The 20,550-nt window shown below is 40.3% G+C and overlaps 1 protein-coding gene across 1 annotated transcript; it reads left to right on the top strand.

Moving 5' to 3' along the window:
• Nucleotides 1–9,103: 9,103 nt before the first annotated feature.
• On the top strand, nucleotides 9,104–17,874 carry UBE2J2 (ubiquitin conjugating enzyme E2 J2). Its single transcript, XM_080563918.1, has 7 exons — nucleotides 9,104–9,330; nucleotides 10,862–10,992; nucleotides 11,217–11,257; nucleotides 12,125–12,227; nucleotides 12,338–12,476; nucleotides 12,950–13,030; nucleotides 14,540–17,874. The coding sequence occupies exons 2-7, from the start codon at nucleotides 10,862–10,864 to the stop codon at nucleotides 14,822–14,824; spliced, it is 780 nt and encodes a 259-aa protein (XP_080420044.1). The 5' UTR covers nucleotides 9,104–9,330; the 3' UTR covers nucleotides 14,825–17,874.
• Nucleotides 17,875–20,550: the final 2,676 nt, after the last annotated feature.

Below are 20,550 nucleotides of genomic sequence, written 5' to 3'. Positions count from 1 at the left end.
CAACAATGTAAGTAATGCCTTTTTTATTACTTTATTTTGAAAAGTGTCTTAAGATAAAATACCCTGATTCTCCTCATTACCTCTGGCACTTTTGACTGGAGTCTTCCAGCAGGTTTTGGCAGCAAGTATCAGCTTCATATTCTGTTCCATCAATAGTCTAAACATTGACTTGATAGAACAGCCGTTACCTGTGAAACACTGTTCGAGACATTCCCTGCTTCCCTATGCCCTGCTTTGCTACTGCAGTTAGGTCAGTTCTTTGTTCAAGAATATCATACGCTATATATATCTGTTACACATGAAATACAACGTTGGACTACAAAGAAGGTGAGATTGTATTTTTTGCTGTTATGATGAACAAGGGCAGGTTAACTTTGATCTGTCACAGACTTCAGAATATGCCCTGAGCACCCCCCAAGGGAAGACTCCCTAGGACACGTTGTCATGAATATTTAGTGTAGACTGTGAGAAGGGATGACATTCTGTTATCCTGTGTGCTACAGGAAATCGTGCTGCCTTGCTATCTTATTTCTGATAATGCCTTACGTATACTTATTTTTAAGTTGCCCTGAGTCTATCCTGGCAGACATAAATCCTAAGCACGGTTTGTATCAGCAGCTCCAAAGAGCTTCCCTCCTCTTCAGAGATGTCTTCTTACAATGCTGCAGCATCTACCAAAGCTTGCATCGATAAGTGAGCTGTTTATCTACACTGAATTGGCTTTACCACGTTTACCAGGTGGTCTGTGCTGCTTAGCAAGCTGTACAAAGCAGGGGGCACTTCCTCATTAAAAGGCCCAATTGCACTGGAGGCAATTCCTCTAGGTCAAGGCAGAAGCATATCTGCTGAAGAAATGTAGCAAATCAAAACATTCAATGAGGCTCGTTATGTGTCTAAAGAGGAAAAAAAAAAACACTGGCAGCTCATCCAGAATTCTTCCTGTAGGAGTAAATTACTATTTTAAATGAGTAAGGAAAAATGTTTAGACACAAAAACTTGCTATGAAATTCCAAACCATCTCTGAAGAATGGTTATCTGTACAGGTTACCTGACTTTAAAGGAAGTTCAGCAGTAATGAAACCACAGCCATTATAATGGCTTTGGAAGGCATACATCCATCTTGCAAGGTAATAGCTTAATAACATAATTCTAATTCTAATACTAGGCATGCTGTGCTTTGGATACAAAGAGCAATGTAATCATACAAATGTCAAATGCCAAAGAGGAGCACGCGGAAGCAGTGAAAGGCTCGGAGTGAAAGTGATGAACAGTAAGGAGAAACTGGTATGTCGTAGTGTTTGTCTGTGTGTCTGCAGGTGATGTCATTAAAAGGCCACGCATATGGCCACTGATAGCTCTGTGCCAATTACCGTTTGGGAAGCACAGGACAGGGAGGTAAATGGGAACAGAATCCTGGTGATGGAACTCCTTATCAGGGGAATAAACAAGGAAGAGGACTGACCTTTCCACATTCTGACTCAGAAACATGCCAGAATTATTTTTTAAGTACAAATAATTCCATGTCAGTCATCAGGAAGGAGGTCACTCCTGGCCTTAGCCAGGCAGGAGAGGAAATCAAAAGGAAAAAAAAGCTCTGGGTTCAGCAAGTTTATCGGGGATTCCAACAGTGGTGCTCAGGCTAAATTGCTTGTTATTTTATTTGGGTCAGCTAAGGCCATCTGATTGCCTGCTGCCTCTCAGATTTAGTCTGTAGAAAATGAAGTAAAACCCAACAGAAGTATGATGCCTGGAAATATTCATCTGACCTATAAATGAACAACGTTGATCATTATCATAACAGCAGTGATTATGGAAAACAGATTATGATTCACATTTGGCACTTGCTGATGCAGAACCTTTAATCCAGACAGCTCGAAATGGGTGACACTCACCAAATGAATAAGCATGCATGCTTCCACTAAAGGCAGATAAATAAATTTAGCCTTTCTTTGTAGAAGAAAAATGGAGCTTCAAAGTAATAGAACAATTGCCACATGATCAACAATGAATCAGTGATACCCAGGAACCATCACAGCCCTTATCTGAAACTCAAGATAATTATCCATGTTGAAGTTATTTATGGACAAGTTATCAGTTCCCTGTCAAAAGAAAATGATGGGGATCAGTTTCCTAGGGAATCAAAAGATTCTGGCAATTCTACAAAATGATAGTCTAGCAGATAATAATACACTATACTTCTGTAACACTATGAAGCAAAATGCACTAACTATAGTGACAAAACCTTCACTGAAGGAAAGTTACCCCTTTTTAACCAAGGAATTACCTGTAGCTAAAATAAATAGGACAACTTCATTCAGTAAACGCCAGTATGGTAGTTAAAGCAATAAAATCCCTCAGAGGACAAAGAACTAAAATAAGAAAAACAAATAACACTCAACACCTCTAAATTGCCTTTGGACCAAAGATTAAGAGTGTCAACTTGGCAGCAGTTAATGAGGAAGCCAAACCAAAAACCCTACAGACATAATTTCTTCCATCAATGAAGTGGAACCACATTTAGATGGGACAGCAGCAAGATGTTTTGATGCAAATGACATTGGTCATAGCTTAGACCTGGAAGTGAGGCATCTCATATGCACTTGAAATTAGAGGGGAATTCAGGAAGGCAGAATGCAATTACTTGAACGGAGTCTGGCCAAGACATTTGCATTAACATCCTGTACTCTTACAAGAAAGACCTGATGGATCCTTGGTGAAGGATATCTGTTGGTTTAAATGCAAGCTCAGATTGTGCAAAACACGATAGGTTAGTGCTTTGTTACAGATATGACCTGGCATAGTGATTTAGTTTCTCAATATCAATAGTTCCCATCTGCACACGGGTAGTTACAACTGCAGTTGGAGTTGATGGAGTGATGAAGACTCACTTTAGGTTGAACAGCAAATATCCTCTGCCTTTAACAGGGCTCAGAATTCCAAATTTATTTTGTGAAAGCAAAAAAAAAAAAAAAGACTTGTAAAACTTTTGCATTACCCAAGAAAGAAGAAAGACACTTTAAAAAAGTCAAGATTAAGTACAGTTCAGCAATATTAATTAGTGCTTAAACAGTACAAACCCAAAATTCTGAGGCCCTTCAGATGACAGTGTCTGGAGCACAGATTTTACCTGGCATAAGTGAAAAATGGGTTCCCCAGAATTCCAGAGCCCCCTGCAACTGTGCCTCATCCTTGGCAATGAGATCCAACCGACAGTAGCCATGCTCAGAAGTAGTGCTCCCACCCTGAAGAGATGTCTCTGGGGCTTCCTGGCCCAGTTACTCATGGGATGAACTCTTTGAGGTGATTGTTCAGGTCCTGCTTCTTCCTTAACAACACCCTAAAGATTTATTCTTTCCTTCCGCGTGACTTTGCAAAAGGTCAGCTCCATGCCCGACCTTTTTCTTGCAGCCCGTTCAGACCGAGGTTGCCACAATCCCCTTTTCTCTAAGGCTCTTGAGTGTTTTTCCCCATTTTTTCCTCTTATTCTGCAGTCCATCCAGGCTCCCTGCCTCTCTGCCCAATCCCACACCTCTCCTGCTTGGACATACCACTCCTGAGCTGCCTTCTTCACCAATCCCTGTGACTTTGGCTTGCTCTGAATCTTGGCCCTACCCTTTGCTATGGAGCAACCTGCCAGGGTCTGCCCAGCACCTTCTGTTCCCTGAGGCCCCCTGTCCTGGGAGGTATGAGAGGCCACCACACCCTTCCAGTGATTCACTGGGCAATGATTTCTTTAATGCATCTTGTGCCGGTAGGCAGTAAGGTCTTCACGGTTAGCAAGCTCTGCCTGTGTAGATCTAAAATGCTTACCTGGTGTCAGCAGTGGCTTTAGACAGCAAATGAAATGCATAGATCTGGGGTGTCACTGTCATACAAGTAAGGGAACTCATTACATGCACGTGTAAGGTAAAAAAGCACATCATAACTGACTGATCTTTCAGTTCCGCGGGCTATAGAGAGGCCAAAACCAGTAAAGGGCCTGGGTGGGTTGTTCTTTGTGTTCAGGACAGAAGTAAAGGCTCCTGGCTTTTTCCCTGCTCAACCAAAGAGACCTATCTTGGTTTTCTGAAGCAGCAGTGGGTTCAATGGTCAACCCTTGTGGTATCTAAAGGAAAAAGCTGCCCACTGAGTACATATGAGTTATGCAGGTAGGTCCTCTCCTGACCCCACTGCAATATATCTGTTGGTAACAGGCCTTGGGGAAACTGCTTCTCCGTGGATATAGCAAACATCTTTCTGGGACACTAGACTTTTTGTCTCATCAGCATCCTCAGTTCAGAGCAGCCTTGAGACATGGCTGTTGTTCCAAGCCTTCTCTGTCTTTGTAGACAATCTGAACGGAGAGAGGCTCAGCAGCCTCAGCGTTGCCACATTTACTGGGCAAGATTGCATTTGAGTACATGTGAACACTAACCAACCCTCACTACATTCCTCTGGGTGCCTTTTCTTTTTCAAATTATTTCTTCATCCACCAAGGTCAGCCTCCAAATACTCATTTGACTGCGTGATGTACTCATTTGTCTGCAAGCATGCAGTAGTGCACAATGTACTTTCATTTGAAGGAGAAAATGAGGCAAAGGACTTAATCTCTGCAGTCCTACAAGGTTAATGTTCTAGTACAAATGACCACGCAAGATGCAGGGTGACAGGAATCAAAACCAGGACTGAAGCAATTTGCTTCAGGTCACACAGCTCAGTGATGAAACACCATTGGAACTGAAATCTTTCTTCCCACAGCTGTATTTCTTCTTCTGGAATGTGATTAGCTAGTAAAGCAGAAAGTTTCTACTGTAAATGTGGATCTTAAAGGAGCACTTAAAGTGGTTTAAGAAACAGATCTGGAAGAAGGAAAGGAACAGGACGTTTTAGAATCCTCTATGGTCATTCTTGATTATTGTGTCTATGGTGGTTTGGGCTGAGCTTCGTTAGCATTTGCTCCAAGCTGATGGCAGAAGAAGATGATGACAATTTCAGATAGGTGTGGTGTCTTTTTTTTTGTGAATCTCCATGTTTATATGAGATTCAGAAATGTCAGAAGTTTCCTTTTTTCACACAGAAGAGTTTGCTTTATTCATCATTTACTTGTACTTTTAAGTAAGTGCTTTATCAGCGCTTTATGGGTGCACTTTGAATTCTACGTTTAATGTCATCTACTAGAGATGATTCTTTTACACCTATTTCCAGAAAATTGGTATAAAGTGATATGGGGGCTTGGTGGTGGTGGTATGGTAATTATTTTCATTACTTATTCAACTGCTCAGAAATCATCTGAAGACAGCAGCTCCTCAAAATTCTGCAATTCAAAATTGTTCAGCCTTGTAACTTTCCTGGGGAATGTTCTAAATCCACCATCATACACATACACACACACACACACACACATTATTGTGAGGAAACATAGCTCTGCCAATGTGAGACAGGACAAGAAAGTGAAGCCTAGAGAGGCTGCATGCCCAAAGGCACCCATGAACAGAACAAAGATCAGTACTCTGAATTCTGACTCCTGTTATTTCTATCTGACCTGAAAATTTGCAATGCTTTTCTTCTGATTACAACAAAAGGAATCTTTTCTGCAGCGAGAAAATCAGACAGCTCCATATTTTAAAAGACTAATGCAAGAGGTCTGTTCTTTCTCTCAGAAACTTCAATCAGTTGCCATGTCAATGCATGGCAAGGGGGGAAGTGGGAATAGCATTAATCTAATCTACAAATTGACACTAACAAAAAAAGACCCCTGACAGAAGATTCAGATGGTAACAAGTTAAAAACGTATTTTGAACAACAATTTGTTCTGAAGTTGCAGCAGTCTCTGAAAGTCCGTATCGGCTGCTACAACACCAGGAACTACAAATCCAATAGTCCTGGCTGGACGCATCCCACCTCTGACCCATCTAGACTTGGGCCCTTGAAGACATCAGTAGGTATTAAGAGATAATCTATCACAAACATATGAAGACATTTTCATGTCCTTTAAGAGCCCATGCGATCTTGCTTGATTCCAACCTTCACGAGATAGTGTATTTCTACAAAAATACCAATACATGGTATTTTCTATCAACAATCTCAACTTGACTTAATCGGTTTCAAAGTTAATTTAGCAGTATATACTTAATCGGTGTGCTTATTGATTTAAAAACAGAATCTTGGAATGGTATTTTAAACCTGACTTTCCCAGCCCAGGTTTAAAATATGCCTTCAAGACATGACGGCAGTGCACCAAAGCTGCTTTGTAGAAATTCTAGGATGTGATTCATTTGCATTTTCGAAAACAACCGGGAAGAAAGAATGAAACTACTCTGAGAGAGAAGTCTCATTCTACGCTATCATTAGTGTTGAGAATAACATACCAGGCAGATGAATGGAATGTTAATGACAGCAGACTTATGTATGAAATACTTTTGGGCTGGGAAACATTAGAGAGAATGATAGAGAAATAAACACATCATTTCAAATCCCCCAGCATCCTGGGGCCTTTCTTACAGTCTTCAGGTTCATGTTTCTCACATCTCTAGACTTAAATGACTTAGTAGGAGTTCTAGTGAAAACTTAAAAAAAGATAAAATGGTGTGGCAGATGGGGAAAAAAAAAAAAAAAAGGTGATTATCTCCAGGTCAGAAGGTATAAAGCTAGGTACATATTATGCTGAATGAGTTGCCATGGGGAATTTATTAGGTTGAATGTGCTTAGGCTAATACTGTATTCTAATAATACCTTGCAATTATACAGCGTTTTTCATCTTTAATAGTTTATAATAGAGTTCCTTCTGTTCTTCAAAAACCTTCAAACATTTGTAAACTGTGAGCTCAGATTAGATATAACAATGAGTTAGTGTAAGAAATTAAAACAAAGCAGATCAAATATTACCTCATTTGAAGCAAGATGTTTTTTTCATGAAGCATTTCAGGGTACCAAAATCAAGTTCAAAGAAAAGGATACAGTCTGATAAACTTAACTAAAAGACTCCCAGAAAGTTTTGACAAGGCCATAGGTGGGACATGTGAATGCTTTGAGTATAAAATAATTGGTTTATTGTGGATGGAGTATGAGCTAATCACGGAACATACTATACAGTTCAAATGAAACTACTGTGAAATTAAATTTTTGTTTCCTCTCAGCAAACAGAAAATACTTTTCCTTGGTCAGTTTCTCTCTTCATGATTTCAGATTTTTTATTTTTATTTTTTCCCTAAAGGTCTCTTTTCCTACTTGTGGAAAAAATATTTGTCCTTGATGTTTGATGTTTAAATAACAAGAATTGCTACATCTCTGTGTGTGGCCCTGTGTGTCCATACACCATTCCAGTTTGCTGCACGATTGTAGCTGTCTCTGGGGTCTAATATAACAGTCACTTGGCACAACAACTCTGTCTCAATGCTTAGAAAATAAATGAAAACCAAGTATTCCCACTAAACAAGGACAGATATGCTCAAGTGAGATATTTCATGAGGACATAATATTTTGCAATCCCCAGTCTGTAGAAACAAAGTGAAGTTTAACAGGTATAGATGGTTCCAAATTTGGTTTTCAGCCACCAGTACTGACATCACAGCCATTTGTTTGTATTTTTCCTTCTTGCTGTTGACTAACCTCCACACACCCATATGCAGAGTGCAACTCTAGAAAACAGCATATGCTACTCACGCAATAAGGAGAAGTAAGAGCTTAAAAAAAGTGTGGGCTACCACTGCCCTCTATTGGGTACAGATGAGAAATTCTCAAGTACAGAGAACTGGAAACTCCAGTTATTATCCATGTGGAAGATGCCTGCATCTCCTGGAACATAAGGAAAAATTCTGGCCTTTATTGCAATCACGGGGTTTTGCCTATGAATTCCCTTTCAGAAACATTATCCGAGTATCAAATTTCAAAAGCCTTGAAAGAAAAGCAGTGGAGTGAGCAGAAAATCCCTCTACATTGAGATACAATTCATAGGTTATTTTTATTTGCATGGAGATTTTTGTCTGTGAACAAATACGATAGGAATTACAAGTATTCCAATTCCATATATCTGAAACTCAGTTTTGAGCTGGATTCAAATCACTGCTGTTAAAATGTTTAATTTTTTTAACCATCAAATCTGACAGAATCCCTTAAGGGAAGGGCAGCGTGTGGTTGTGCTGGACAGTGAGCTACGTAGGGGCTGAAGACCCAGTAGAGCTCTGCATTCACTTCAGTGGAGCAAGACTTTTGTGTTTACACAGGAGATGACCTGGATGTGTGATCCTAAATTAACAAAGAGGTAATACCCATTCAGTTTTTATCACATTTGGCCTAACTATAAAGGAATCATTTCTTTTGCTCTTCTTAAACGTTATTGAGGCAACGTGCTTAAGTATGATATAAAACATTTTGCTCTGTTTTTATGGGGCCATTGGTAGAATCTTGGAACAGAAATATTGGCTGCGTACTGACTGGCCGCTAATGAGTTGGCACTTATACATTTGAGGGATTTAAAGAAGATTCAAATAGTAAAGATACTAAAGAGTAGTCAGGCACAGGAACGGGTTGCTCAGGGAGGTGGTGGAGTCACTGTCCCTGGGGGGTGTTTAAGGAAAGGCTGGATGTGGTACTTAGGGACACGGTTTAGTGGAGTGATAGTGGTGGTAAGGGGACGGTTGGACCAGATGATCTTGGAGGGCTTTTCCAACCTTCATGATTCTAGGATTCTATGATTTGGGAGACACGTCGCATAACACGTGAAGAACTAACAGGGAAGAAGTGAGTTCACATTTATCCGTTTTGAGAATTTAAAGAAGATTCAGGAGACGTGTGGCACAACACAGCTAGAACAGAGAATAAAAGTCGAGGCAACCCCGAATTTCCTCCCAAATACAATTTCATGTGAAGCTACGGGGGCTGAATGGCCACGTCAAAATATACTGCAGTGCTTTTGCCACAATTCTTTTCCCTGCAGTCAACTTTCATGACCGCTTATAGGTGCTTTTTTGACTGTGGAGAGGCCGTGAGAGAACCGGCAAGGCAAGGCAGAGCCCAACACCTCCCTGCCTGCAGCCCCACCGCCGCCATGCTGGGGCCGCCCCTTGAGGGGAGGGGGAGCTGAGGGCGGCCAGCCGCCCGGACGTGACGCCCCTTCGCCCCGGAAGCAGGGCGGCTCCTTCCCGGAAGCGGCCGGCAGCACTGCGCCGGGCCGCCATCTTGGCTGGGAGCCGCGGTCTCGCCGCAGCGGGAGGCGCGGGGGTCGCGGCCCTGCCCGGCCCCTCCTGGCCCCTCCTGCCCGGCCCTGCCCGCCGCCCCCCAGCCGCTCCCGGCCTCCCTCGCTTGGCCGCTGGGCCGTCCGGGCGCTGGAGGGGGTTGCTGTAGCGAGGAGAGGTGAGTGGGGCCTGAGGGGGGCCTGGCTGCCCCCTGTCCTGTCACTGTCCCCGGCCCTCGCCCCCTGTCCCCGGCCCTCGCCCCCTGCCCGGCCCGGAGCTGGGCCGCGGGGTCTGTGGGAAGCACGCTGAGGGCAGCCCGGGGGTTCTCCGCTTGTCCCCTTCCTCCTCCTCCTCTTCCTCGGGGAAATCTCTGGCTGCTGTAAATGTTCCTGTTCAGTTTCACGTTTTAAATGTAAATATTCTTTTAGATAAGTCCCCGAGGGGTATCAAAACCTCGATAACTCTGCATCAGGCTAGAAGGTTTCAGTGTGTTTTCTTGCAGTCTGTAGTGAGGGGCTCTGTTGCAAGGCTTCAGAACAATTTTTTTCCTTGAATTTAAAAATATGAAATAAATCCTGTTTTAAAACATGACTTCTTTAGAGAAGAATTAATATTTTGATTTAAAGATATGTGACTTAAAAGCATGTGCAACTTCTTTCAAGAAAAACCGCCATGTGTTTAAATGGTGTACAGTGATTTTACCAAAAATGGGTTAAATGGGGTTATTTTGAGGAGGGTCTGCATATTTGACCACGTGTAGTTATTGCTGGTGACATAAATATCACTTCTCAAGAAATGTATTTGGTTATCTGCTTGAAGTGAAGGAATAGAAAGGTTCAAAGGCATTTCACATACTTTTGGAGTCAAATGCTGCTATCACGTGAGCATTGTCTTATCTCTTTATGCAAGCTGTTTGTAAAATCTTTCTTTCATTTTCATCTGAATTTCCAAGTGGAAAACTAAGTAACTTGTTCGACTTTTTTGAGGGAAAGTGAGCTAAATGGCAGTTAATAATTGCCGTGTGTTCTCTAGATGCCCTGTAAGGGGTAATGCTTTCTTTGTCTTGAAAGCAGCGTGGAGTTTCCATTCTTCACACCGACTTGTCTGATTTTGGATGAGGTCTTTGTCTGGAAGAGAATAATCTGTCTCTGAAGTTTGCTTCTGTAAATTTAACTGAATCCTCAGCAGGCAGCAGATTTAACTTAAAATTCCTCACCCCAAAGCCATTAATGCAATTACGGAGTTTTCTTGTTAGTTATTATTTTAAATAACTGGATGTGGTAGAAAGAGAGCAAACGAATTTAAACCATGAACAAATTTACATAATAGATATTCAAACTAAATTGGGAAATGAATTACTCCAAAGGACTAAGCACTTCAAAAAAAATTATCTTAATAGCGCATGGTCAGCCTAAGCGCAGAAATGGTTATTAACAGTGCACGTGTATTCTGTAGCACAGCTTGTTCTCTTGGTAGCAGTTTGCTGCTTATACACTTACGCAGCAGTCTCCTGGACAGCGTATCTTCCAGTTTGGATGATGTGTGGAGTCTTCTGGGAGTGTGTTAGTTGGTTAAGCTGCTCCTTAAAAGTTATGTTAATTATATTTAAAAATACTCCGTAGATTTTCCAGAAATATGGAGCTTCAGTGAAGCATAATAGCTCTACACCTGTTAAGATTGTGTTTATGTATTTTTTTTTTGAAAACTAGATGAGCAACAACAGTAATAAGAGAGCACCAACGACAGCAACACAGAGACTAAAACAAGACTACCTTCGAATTAAGAAAGATCCAGTGCCTTATATATGTGCAGAACCCCTCCCATCTAATATCCTTGAATGGTAAGAACTAGAACGAACTGCTCGCACACTTGTGGAGAGAACAAGACTTTCCAGGTCGTCGAGTCTGACTCCCTTACTCCTCCAGATTGTATGGGAATCTTGGTTTTGGGAGGTGGCACGTGAAAAATGTTTTGCTGAAGTGATACAGGTCTTCGTTTCTCTAGAGAGATGGATGGCTGATTGTACGATGGCTCTCACCTTGCTTTAATTTCCTTTTGTCTTAGGCACTATGTTGTCCGGGGACCCGAAATGACTCCCTATGAAGGTAAAAGCACCTAGTGAAAACACGCGTGTAGTTTACGTCGTGATTGGCATGTTTGAGTAATTGCATGGCTGTTTTGAATGGGCAAAGTATACCTACAGTTAATAGCTCTAAAACTGTAAATATAGTTTCAAAGCTGTCTGTGACATGCATGAAATCTTGTTGAAAAGAGTTGGGGGTGCAACTGACTGTTAATTTTTCAGTTGTTGAGGATGATAGCAAAACCACGTTTATGTTAAATTGAAGGGAGAGAAGTTTCTGTTAAGTAATTGCTAAGGTCTTGGAGCAGATAGCTTGCGTTAGATGTCATGACAGTCAAAATAATTTTAAAAAATCCTAAGAAATAAAACACAAAAATGGATTTTTTGGAGTATGACTTAATTATCTGCTACCATATAAGCAGCTCTTCCTGAACTGAGGCTTGTATTCTCTATGAATTTTTCTAGAGAAATTGGGGAACAAAAAAGCTGCATTAATTTGCTGTAGTCACAGCGTCTTCTGCAGCCTTTTGCAAAATGCTTTTAAAAGTCAGATTCTTCATGGGGCTTCACTTGCAGTTAGTTGTGTTTGAGGGAAGCTGATGCATTTATATTGTATTAAATACACTTGGGTGGATATTCCTTAAACATATTAGGGACCTGAAAAGAGAAAATACTGATTGTGATATGGATGTCAGGGAATAGCCTCCAAAGTAAATTTACTGCAGGTGTGGATCGTTATTCCCGTGTTCTAGAGGCACAGGATAATAAACTTGATCTCTAGTGAGAGGGGGTGGAGGAGTAAGGTAAAGGGTTGTATTTGGCCCAGCGTGAGTAGCTTAGGACTTCATCTTCATGCAAAATAAGTAATTCATCTCTTTATGTAATGCAGGTGGCTATTATCATGGGAAACTAATATTCCCCAGAGAATTTCCTTTTAAACCTCCTAGTATTTATATGATTACACCTAATGGAAGGTTTAAGTGTAATACAAGGTAAGGATTTTCTTCTAACACTTAAGCAATTAACACCATTTTAGCAATATGTATAACGTGCAATGATTTTAATGGCAAAAATAAACACATTCTGTCTTATATTTTTGAAGGTTATGTCTTTCAATCACTGATTTCCACCCTGATACATGGAATCCAGCTTGGTCAGTCTCAACGATCTTGACGGGCCTTCTTAGTTTTATGGTGGAGAAGGGCCCCACACTGGGCAGCATAGAGACTTCAGAGTTCACAGTAAGCTCCAGATTGCGTCATGTACCTTCTGCCAGTTGAGGGAATGTTGAACGTGACCTTGAAGTTAACACAACAGCGATAGCTGATGTTTTGATATCTATGAAAGAAATATATTGTGGGCTACTACACGTGACGGGCAGTCAGGTTTAGGAAGTGTGAGGACGGGGAGGGTTTTGAAGAAAAAATGAAGTCCTTTTTGCTAAAAAGCATGCTTTAAATTTTCCGTTAGAAATATCTGCCAAGCAAGCACACCAGTACAGAACACTAAGCCCGTAAAGTGAAGGCATGAGAATGCAGGTTGAGTTTAGAAATGTCTGTTATAGTGAATAATACTGACAGGTATAAAGTTGTAAATGTTAGAAACTAGATGGCTAGGGGTTTGCAACATTCTTATGGGAGGTAACCAGATGCAGCATTAAAGTGTGTTAACTTTGCTTGTATGGTACAGCTGGTAACTCTTGTTTCCTCCACAGAAAAGACAACTCGCTGCACAAAGCTTAGCATTTAATTTAAAAGATAAAGTCTTCTGTGAGCTTTTCCCTGAAGTGGTGGAGGTAAGGGAATTCATTCCTGCAGTAATTTGTTTTTCTGTAGTTTTCAACTTCTGTGTAGATCTGTAAACTAGTTGTGTAGGACTTTTCCAAGACCCTGGCTACTTTTGTCAACCTTGGAAACCTTTTAAAAGGCACTTTTACAGCGTGTAAAAATTAAAAACTTGAATCTTGACATGGAACTGTTTTGCTATTGCACAAAGATCCATTGTGTAGAGAATTAAAGAAATGTATTTAGGATTGGTATCATAACCTTGACTGAGCTGCAGACGCAGCAGATACGGTTGTGTTCCCAATATTTTAGAATTATATACTCTGTTGAATTGAGGTAGAACTAATCTTTGTGTATCTGGACTTGGTCCATCATTGTCCTAGATTTTTTTTTAATACACCTTTAAGATCAGAGGTCATTACATTCTTCCTGCTTAACTTCTGAGAATGAGTGACATCTTATCAGGATGCGTATCTTCCTTGTACAACACTAACCCTCTGGGTATATTGATCAGTTTGTATCTTCAGGTACAGGTAACAACTGAAGTGTGTAGGAAAAAGTACTGCACTTCATTCACACCTTTTGGATTCACTGTTTCCACTCATAGTTCTTGGTTTTAAAAGGTCTTATCTGTTAAGAATGAAGGGTGCTCCTTTGTTCTCTCCTGTCTTAAGAGGATTCCTTCATGTAACTTCTTAGTGAGGGAATTCAGTTCTTTCAGCCTCCTGTTGAGACGTTGAGAGTTAACTTTCTGGATACCGTATGAAGGGAACAGGTCCTGTGAGAGACTGTTTCATGAGTCCAGCATTAAACTATGAGAATGCTGATGCACGTTGGCATTTGGAATTCCGAGTATAAAATGTGTTATGTCAGGCAAGCTGTATTGTGTGGTACAAATTCTGTCAAACAGCAAGTCTTAATTATTGCACAAAGAATACGTATTGTAAAAAGGATGGAAAAGATGTAGAAGACCCCTTTTCTTAAGTGGGGGAGAGATGTGTTTTTGTTAAAGATACCTGAGGTCATGTTTTGGTAGAACCTAAATGATCAGAAAGATCGGATTTTTTATTTTTTTAATGTGACATTAATAGGTAACTGCTGTTCCAAGTACAGGCAGATTTTTAACATATAATACTTACAGTCTTAATTTTACTAAGCCTCTACGATTTCCTTCTTCAATTTTTGAGAATCTTGTGTTCAAAATAAGCTGGACGTGCAAGACTATTGATGCAAGAATTTCTCTTTTCTGAAAAAAGCTTCTAGCAAATGTACAGGTGGACTAAAAATAAAGTTGGACAAATGATCGCTAGCGTCAATTACTGAAGTAGGTCATTTTGGAGGAAGTTGAGGAGACTGTACAAGTGTAATGCAGTTAATTTAGCTTGAAAGATCTACAATATAAGGAAATGTACCATATCCTTTTCTTAAAGTTATGTAAGAACTTGGCTTCTGAAATCTGTTCAAAACACCCAAAAGTTTCACTACTTTAACTTGCAGACTTTTTTTTTTTTTCCCTCCAGGAGATTAAACAAAAACAGAAAGCACAAGAAGAGCTCAACAACAGACCTCCATCCCTCCCTTTACCAGATGTTGTCCCTGACGGGGAAGCACACTATGGTCAGAATGGAATACCCCTTCTTAACGGGCATGTTCCGCTGGCACCTGCCAATCATCCAGGCCTCCAGCAGGCTAATCGTAACCATGGACTCTTAGGTGGAGCTTTGGCGAACTTGTTTGTTATAGTTGGTTTCGCAGCCTTTGCCTACACAGTCAAGTATGTACTGAGAAGCATAGCGCAAGAATGAGGAGAATAAAAGAAATCCAAGACCAAATTAGAGGTAGTTGCAGAGTGAGTGGGACTCTTTGGGCATCTGACTTTTGACACTGGGATAAACATTTGTGTTACCAAGTTGCAGGTAAAACCTTGGTTGGCTCATGGGTTCTCTTTGGGAAATGGAGTACGTTCAGTTAGTCAGAAAACTAAAAGAAGTTCTGCTCACAGATCCTGTTGTCAAGTCAAAGCATTATTGATGAAACACTAACATTTCTAGTGCTTTGATTTTTCTAGCACTTCTCCATCTGTTATTTGAGATTTGAAAATCTTAAGCAAATAAGGCTTTTTACTTCATTGAACAATTTTTAAAATTTAACACTTGATGCATATCATTTTAGTTTTGTTAGCAAAGAGTCTGTACAGGATGCGAAATGAGTCAAGTGGAGAAAACACGGACTTGGTAAGGATTTGGTTAATGTGAACATTGACTCCAGAAGATGGCTGGTTTCTTTTTTTTTAATAGAACGGACATCATTGCATATCTAGTCAGTAGTGATTAGATGAGTGGGAAAATAACACCGTGTGTGTTAAATTTGTTGTCTAAATTATCACAATGTAATTGAAGGTATAATTTGGGCTACAAGAAGTGCAGTTGTCAGACTCTAGGAACGAATAGCCAGAAAAAGCGTTTGAATCAGTCTTTAGGGGGAATACAGATATCCAGTACTGTTTTGTATTTGTTCACTTAGGGATTTCCATTCTGGGAGGTATTTTAAAACTGTAATACTTTGTTTTGATCACAAGGTGCCACTGTTGAAAAAAAAATAATAAAAATGCACAGACCAATGGAGAGCTGATTGTGTATTGAGAAAATCTCTGGAATTCCTGGGTAAATGAAGTAAACCTAGCCCTTGTGAAGTTACAAAGTCAAATGTGTCTGAATAACAAATGAGCTTCTTCAGCACCAGCTGAATTAGTCTGAAGTGTCATTAGCTGGAGTAAACCCTTCACATTAGTTCTGCTTGCTTACTTGAAAAGGCAAAACAAACAAAAAACCCACAAAGCCCAAACCCTACTAATTTATCTGAGTTTCTAGAAGCTTTTGGCTTGTAGATCCAAGTTCCTCTCTGTTCCCCTTCAGATGATTGCAATATTGATGTTTGTTCTTGAGAATACAGGGTTGTGCGTAAACACTGAAGCTGCAAGTGTAGTTTGAAAGTCTGAAGTTACTTTTTCAACTCAGTTTGCCTTTTTTTTTTCTTTCCTGCTTAGTTTTATCTAAGTGCTTTGGTTTATTAGAGGCAAACATACTGTGCCTTTAAAAATTGGCAGCGATGTCTAGTCATCTGGGAAGAGTGCACTCACTGTTCATGGTACAACGAACTGTCAAAGGTGATAGGGTAAAAAGCTCTGCCTCTAACCGTGTAGTCTTCTAGATATTGTGAAGAGCCCAATAAATATTACCTCATGTATTTAAGAATTTTTGAAACTTTCATTTTCCCTTTCAGACTTGTTCTCTCTCTGCTTCTCCTTGGTATCTTGAACTGTAAGCAAAAACATATGGTAAACCCATGAGCCATGCAGCTTAGAGCATCAATAAATGTGACCAATTCTCTGCAATAGGTAGGAATTATCAAAGCTAGCAGAACAGCTTTATACTAAAGAAATCTTAAAGCAGATCTTACTGAGGTAAGGAAGGGAAGGAGAGGATGGAATGTGGAAAAGGTTGATTTTTAAAATGTATTTATAAATCTTTGATTTTGTGGTTTTACCAAATCTTATTTATAACTATTCTTTAATTTGCCTCTTGTATGTGCTTAATCAGCTCTTGTTAAAAGAGAAGCACCAATTGTATGTGTCTGTAGAAACAATAACGTTCTGTCAGTCTGGGGGTGTGCTGTGAAGGAAGGGGGAATGTCATGTCTTTCCTGTAGTGATAGGACTTTCAAGACGGCTTGTTGGAGTGATTTTTTTTTTCTCTCAAAGCATACGGACCTTTAGCTGAGGCTGTTCTGTCTCATAGATCTTAGTATCAAACATGTTTGTGTTCTCACAATGCCTTTTTTTAACCGTTGACGTCGCCTACAGACAAAAGCTTATAAATGGTTATCTATGTTTATCTTATGGAAGGTCTTTTGTCCACGTAACTGAAGACAAAGGCAAAGGAGACCTCGGGCATGGTGTCTTTGCATCTTTTGTGAAATGTACTTAGCCAAGGTAAAAGAACTAGCAAAATGAGAGATGTTGATTTCTTACAACACAGCTTATTATGCGGCAAGAAGTTGGCCTTAAACTACACCTGAGCATCTGAAGGTGGGTCTCTTTAATAAGTGCCACAATTGGAAACAAAAACTTTGGTCAAACCCTGGAGATGCTGCATTTTTTATGAGAATTGGCCGTATTTAAAAACAACTACAGAAAACCCAAACCTTACCTTCCAAATGCAGTTTCTCTTCAGTACACTGGATTCAGAGAGAGACTTGACAGTTCCTAGCTTTCAACAAATGGCACCCAGTAGCTGACTGACCCCTTGCACCTATGGCTTTACAAGATTTCAATACATGTCCTTGCTCCTTGCCTTTGGTAACAGAAGATTTATTCCCTTTTGTGTAGTTTATGATGTTTTGTGTTTTTTTTTTAAAGCGTTTATAATAGTATGCAGTATCTGATCTTTTTGTTACCAAAGTCAGTAGATGGAGTACACCATTCTTTGCCATGCAAAAATGTTACCATGCCCTGAAGCAGTGCATTACTTAATATAATGAAACTAAAAGCTGTCCCTCAGTATATGACACCAGGACAAATGTCTGGCCCTTCACTTTCATGCTGCAATTTCATAGATTTCTGTAAGATTGTTCTACACAGACGATAGGGATTTTTTGCAACTTGAATCGTAAGACGTCTCAATGGTAGCCTTTAAAGATCTCATGACTAAAAATCCTGGATTTGTGTGTAGTCTTAACTTCTTTCCCCCCTCAAGATTTCAAGGTCACAGAAATTACCTCACTTCAAGCATGTACTGAGGAGTAGAAATGACTGCATTGTAAAGTTGTTTGTTCATAATAAACATTCATGACAAAATGTGAAGTTTCTGTGGGACTGTTTTTGGCAAAGTGGTCATTTGAAGAATCTAACTGGATATATGTGGAATAGGAAGTAAAGACTGTGGTAAAACTGCTTCTCCCCTACCTCCAGATTCTTTTCCTCACGTTAGTTTTTGGAACCCCTTGTATCTGTAGTAAAACACGTACAAAAAGACCTACAGGTAGCAACTTCTTTTTGCTCTTGTGTTTGGTAGTGCAGTTCCTATGCAGATAGATATTTGTCCTATAATACATCACAGCTGTCACTGAAGTGCTGTACCTGTTTTCAGAAGCTACTCTGAGGTGTGTAGGAGCTACTCTTTAAAATGCTGTTCCACAGTTTTTTTATTGTTGCCCCACAGAAGCTAGATCTTTCTTTTTAAAGTAGAAAAAGCATGTTTTCAGTGGAAAGATCACGTGCACACAGGCAGACACACACAAAAGGGGGGCTATTGAAAGTAAAGCACTCATGTTTTATGTTATCAAAAAGACTTTTGTGGGGCATGTTTTCTGGGCAACAAGTGAGCACGATTTGTTAGGGTTTATTAGGATCCTTTTATTTGTGGAAAATGCCTTGCACCAGCAACCTCATTTCACACTTGTTAACTCTGAAGAACCCACAAGAAATGTTGAGTACTACTGACTTGTCTTTTCGAGACACTTGTCATTTCCACGGCTTTGCCACAAGATGGGGCAATAATTCCATCTTCGTCTTGAGTAAGAGGCGGCTGGATGGCTGAGACCAAGTGTGCTTGTTGGGGTGGGCAATGAAAGATCCAAAGGAAGAGCTGAAACAGCATCCAGGCAGCTCAGCACGAGTATTTTTGCAGAAGGCAACTGAAGTGACCATGAGCTCTTGGTCTTTCAATCCAAACTGCTCTTTTGTCTGCCGTTGTATTTAGGTTTGTTCTAACAGCTGTTGTATATTACCGCAATCGACAGCTTGAGTTTATAACAGGTTAGCGTTGGGAAGCCAAGTTTATATCTAAGGGATCTATCATAGGAGTACTCTAGACTTTATCTGCTTATCAAGCAGTTGTGTGTGTCGATGAATGGTAATGTGCCTACTACTGCATTGCCTTAAAAAAAAATCTCTGCACCAAGGCGTAGGCATTGTTCCTTATCTACAATGGGCAGTTCAGGGAAAATCCCAGCTTTTGCCTTTTGGATATTATTCTTAGCATAGTTAGGGAAGGTGGAACTATTTTGAGTAAAAGGCAAATTGCATAAGGAGAGATTGAAAGCTCTAGTCGCAAGTTTCTTGCCTGACTATTCGGTTTCCTTTCCAGCTTTACACACAGTTCATACGGTGTTTACAAATTGTACTTGGGTTGTTGCATGCAGACGTAATGTGGCTTCTTGTAATACTTTCCTTATTTCTAATCTTTCCTCATGTAGAATTGGTGTTGTTGCGTTCTTAACTATTCCAGTTATTGTTGCAATGGGTCGGAGAGGAAACTACTTTCAGTCCGTTTGAGATCTTTGGTTTGCTATTAAGCGCAACATCAGCCTATTTTATTTATTTATTTATTTTTTTGCAAACAGATTGAATACTGTTCCAGGTGTTCACGCATGGGTAAGACTCAGGTGCTTTGGAACTGTTGCAGCCGAGATGAAAGAACAAGCAGCAAGGCGTGCGATTTTCTACAAATAATACAAAAGCTGTAGCGAAGGTTGGAGGAGAGGTAACAACTGTGCTGACACTTGTTGCAGCCCTAAACGGAGAAAATTATACAGGCAGGAACTGGTGAGTTAATTTGTCCCTGTGGACCACTTCGCCTTGTGCTTAAAAATGTTAGGATTCACTTCCCCCAAACCTGAGGATATAGTCTTGGCATTTGGCTCTTAGGATGAGAAAGGGGATGTTGCAGGCAGACAGATGCAGCCTGTACCAGCAGACCGAAAAAGCGATTACCCCATTCCAGCCTTGAATGTCATTTCTTGCCATGGTGTGTGGATCTGTCAGGCTGTTTAGCTGCAATATGACAGATTGTCCTATTAATGTGTCATCAAGTGCACTTTTACAAATTCATGGCTTGTCTACAACTAACCTGAAAAAAGAGGCTTAAGTATGAGAAGGCGCCAAAGAAAGTTAAATATTATTAACAAATAAAGTCTGCCACGTAGTTTTAATGGAATGTGAGCTGGTTGGGGGAGGGGAGATATGCTGTTAACTATTTAGCTTCTCTGCAACTCCCTTTTTGCTCTCACTTTCCCAAACTCCATTTCTCTCCCTGAAAAGGTGCTTTAAAAAAATCTTGACTTTTAAGAGTTCTTGATTTTGTACTCTGATTGTTCGTGCCTCAGTTTCCCTGAGACAGGTAACAGAGATTGCAGAGTTGATGCTCTCGATCCACCCTGCCTGCCTTTAAAGTCCAATGACATGCTGTACTGGCATTACCTGGATTACAGAAAACATGGTAAGGAGATTGTTAAAGCGAGCCTGTTGCTTGCTGACTGCGTAAGGGACTTCAAATTTTTATCATTTTTGGACTTTTTTTGTGGTACTAGCTCAGATACATTTTGTAGAGAGAACTGGAAGATTTGTTCCTGGTGGTAGGCAACTGGCAAAGATTAGCAGACTGTCCAAATGCTTTAACATCTCTCTTACGCAATGTTTGTAGGAGATTTGTATCCTTTGGTTTTCTGTTCTTTTTAATAATGAGCCCGCCCT

This window comes from Anser brachyrhynchus, assembly GCF_964034855.1.
Source record: "Anser brachyrhynchus genome assembly, chromosome: 21".
In the NCBI taxonomy this organism is placed as follows: domain Eukaryota; kingdom Metazoa; phylum Chordata; class Aves; order Anseriformes; family Anatidae; genus Anser; species Anser brachyrhynchus.
Note: the sequence above shows the minus strand (reverse complement) of the source record. Positions and strands in the feature narration are given on the sequence as shown.

Coding starts and splice junctions, on each gene's coding strand:
- UBE2J2 (XM_080563918.1), top strand. CDS start 10,862: ATGAGCAACAACAGTAATAAGAGAGCACCAACGACAGCAACACAGAGA. Junction 10,993..11,216: donor CCATCTAATATCCTTGAATG/GTAAGAACTAGA, acceptor CTTTTGTCTTAG/GCACTATGTTGTCCGGGGAC. Junction 11,258..12,124: donor CGAAATGACTCCCTATGAAG/GTAAAAGCACCT, acceptor TATGTAATGCAG/GTGGCTATTATCATGGGAAA.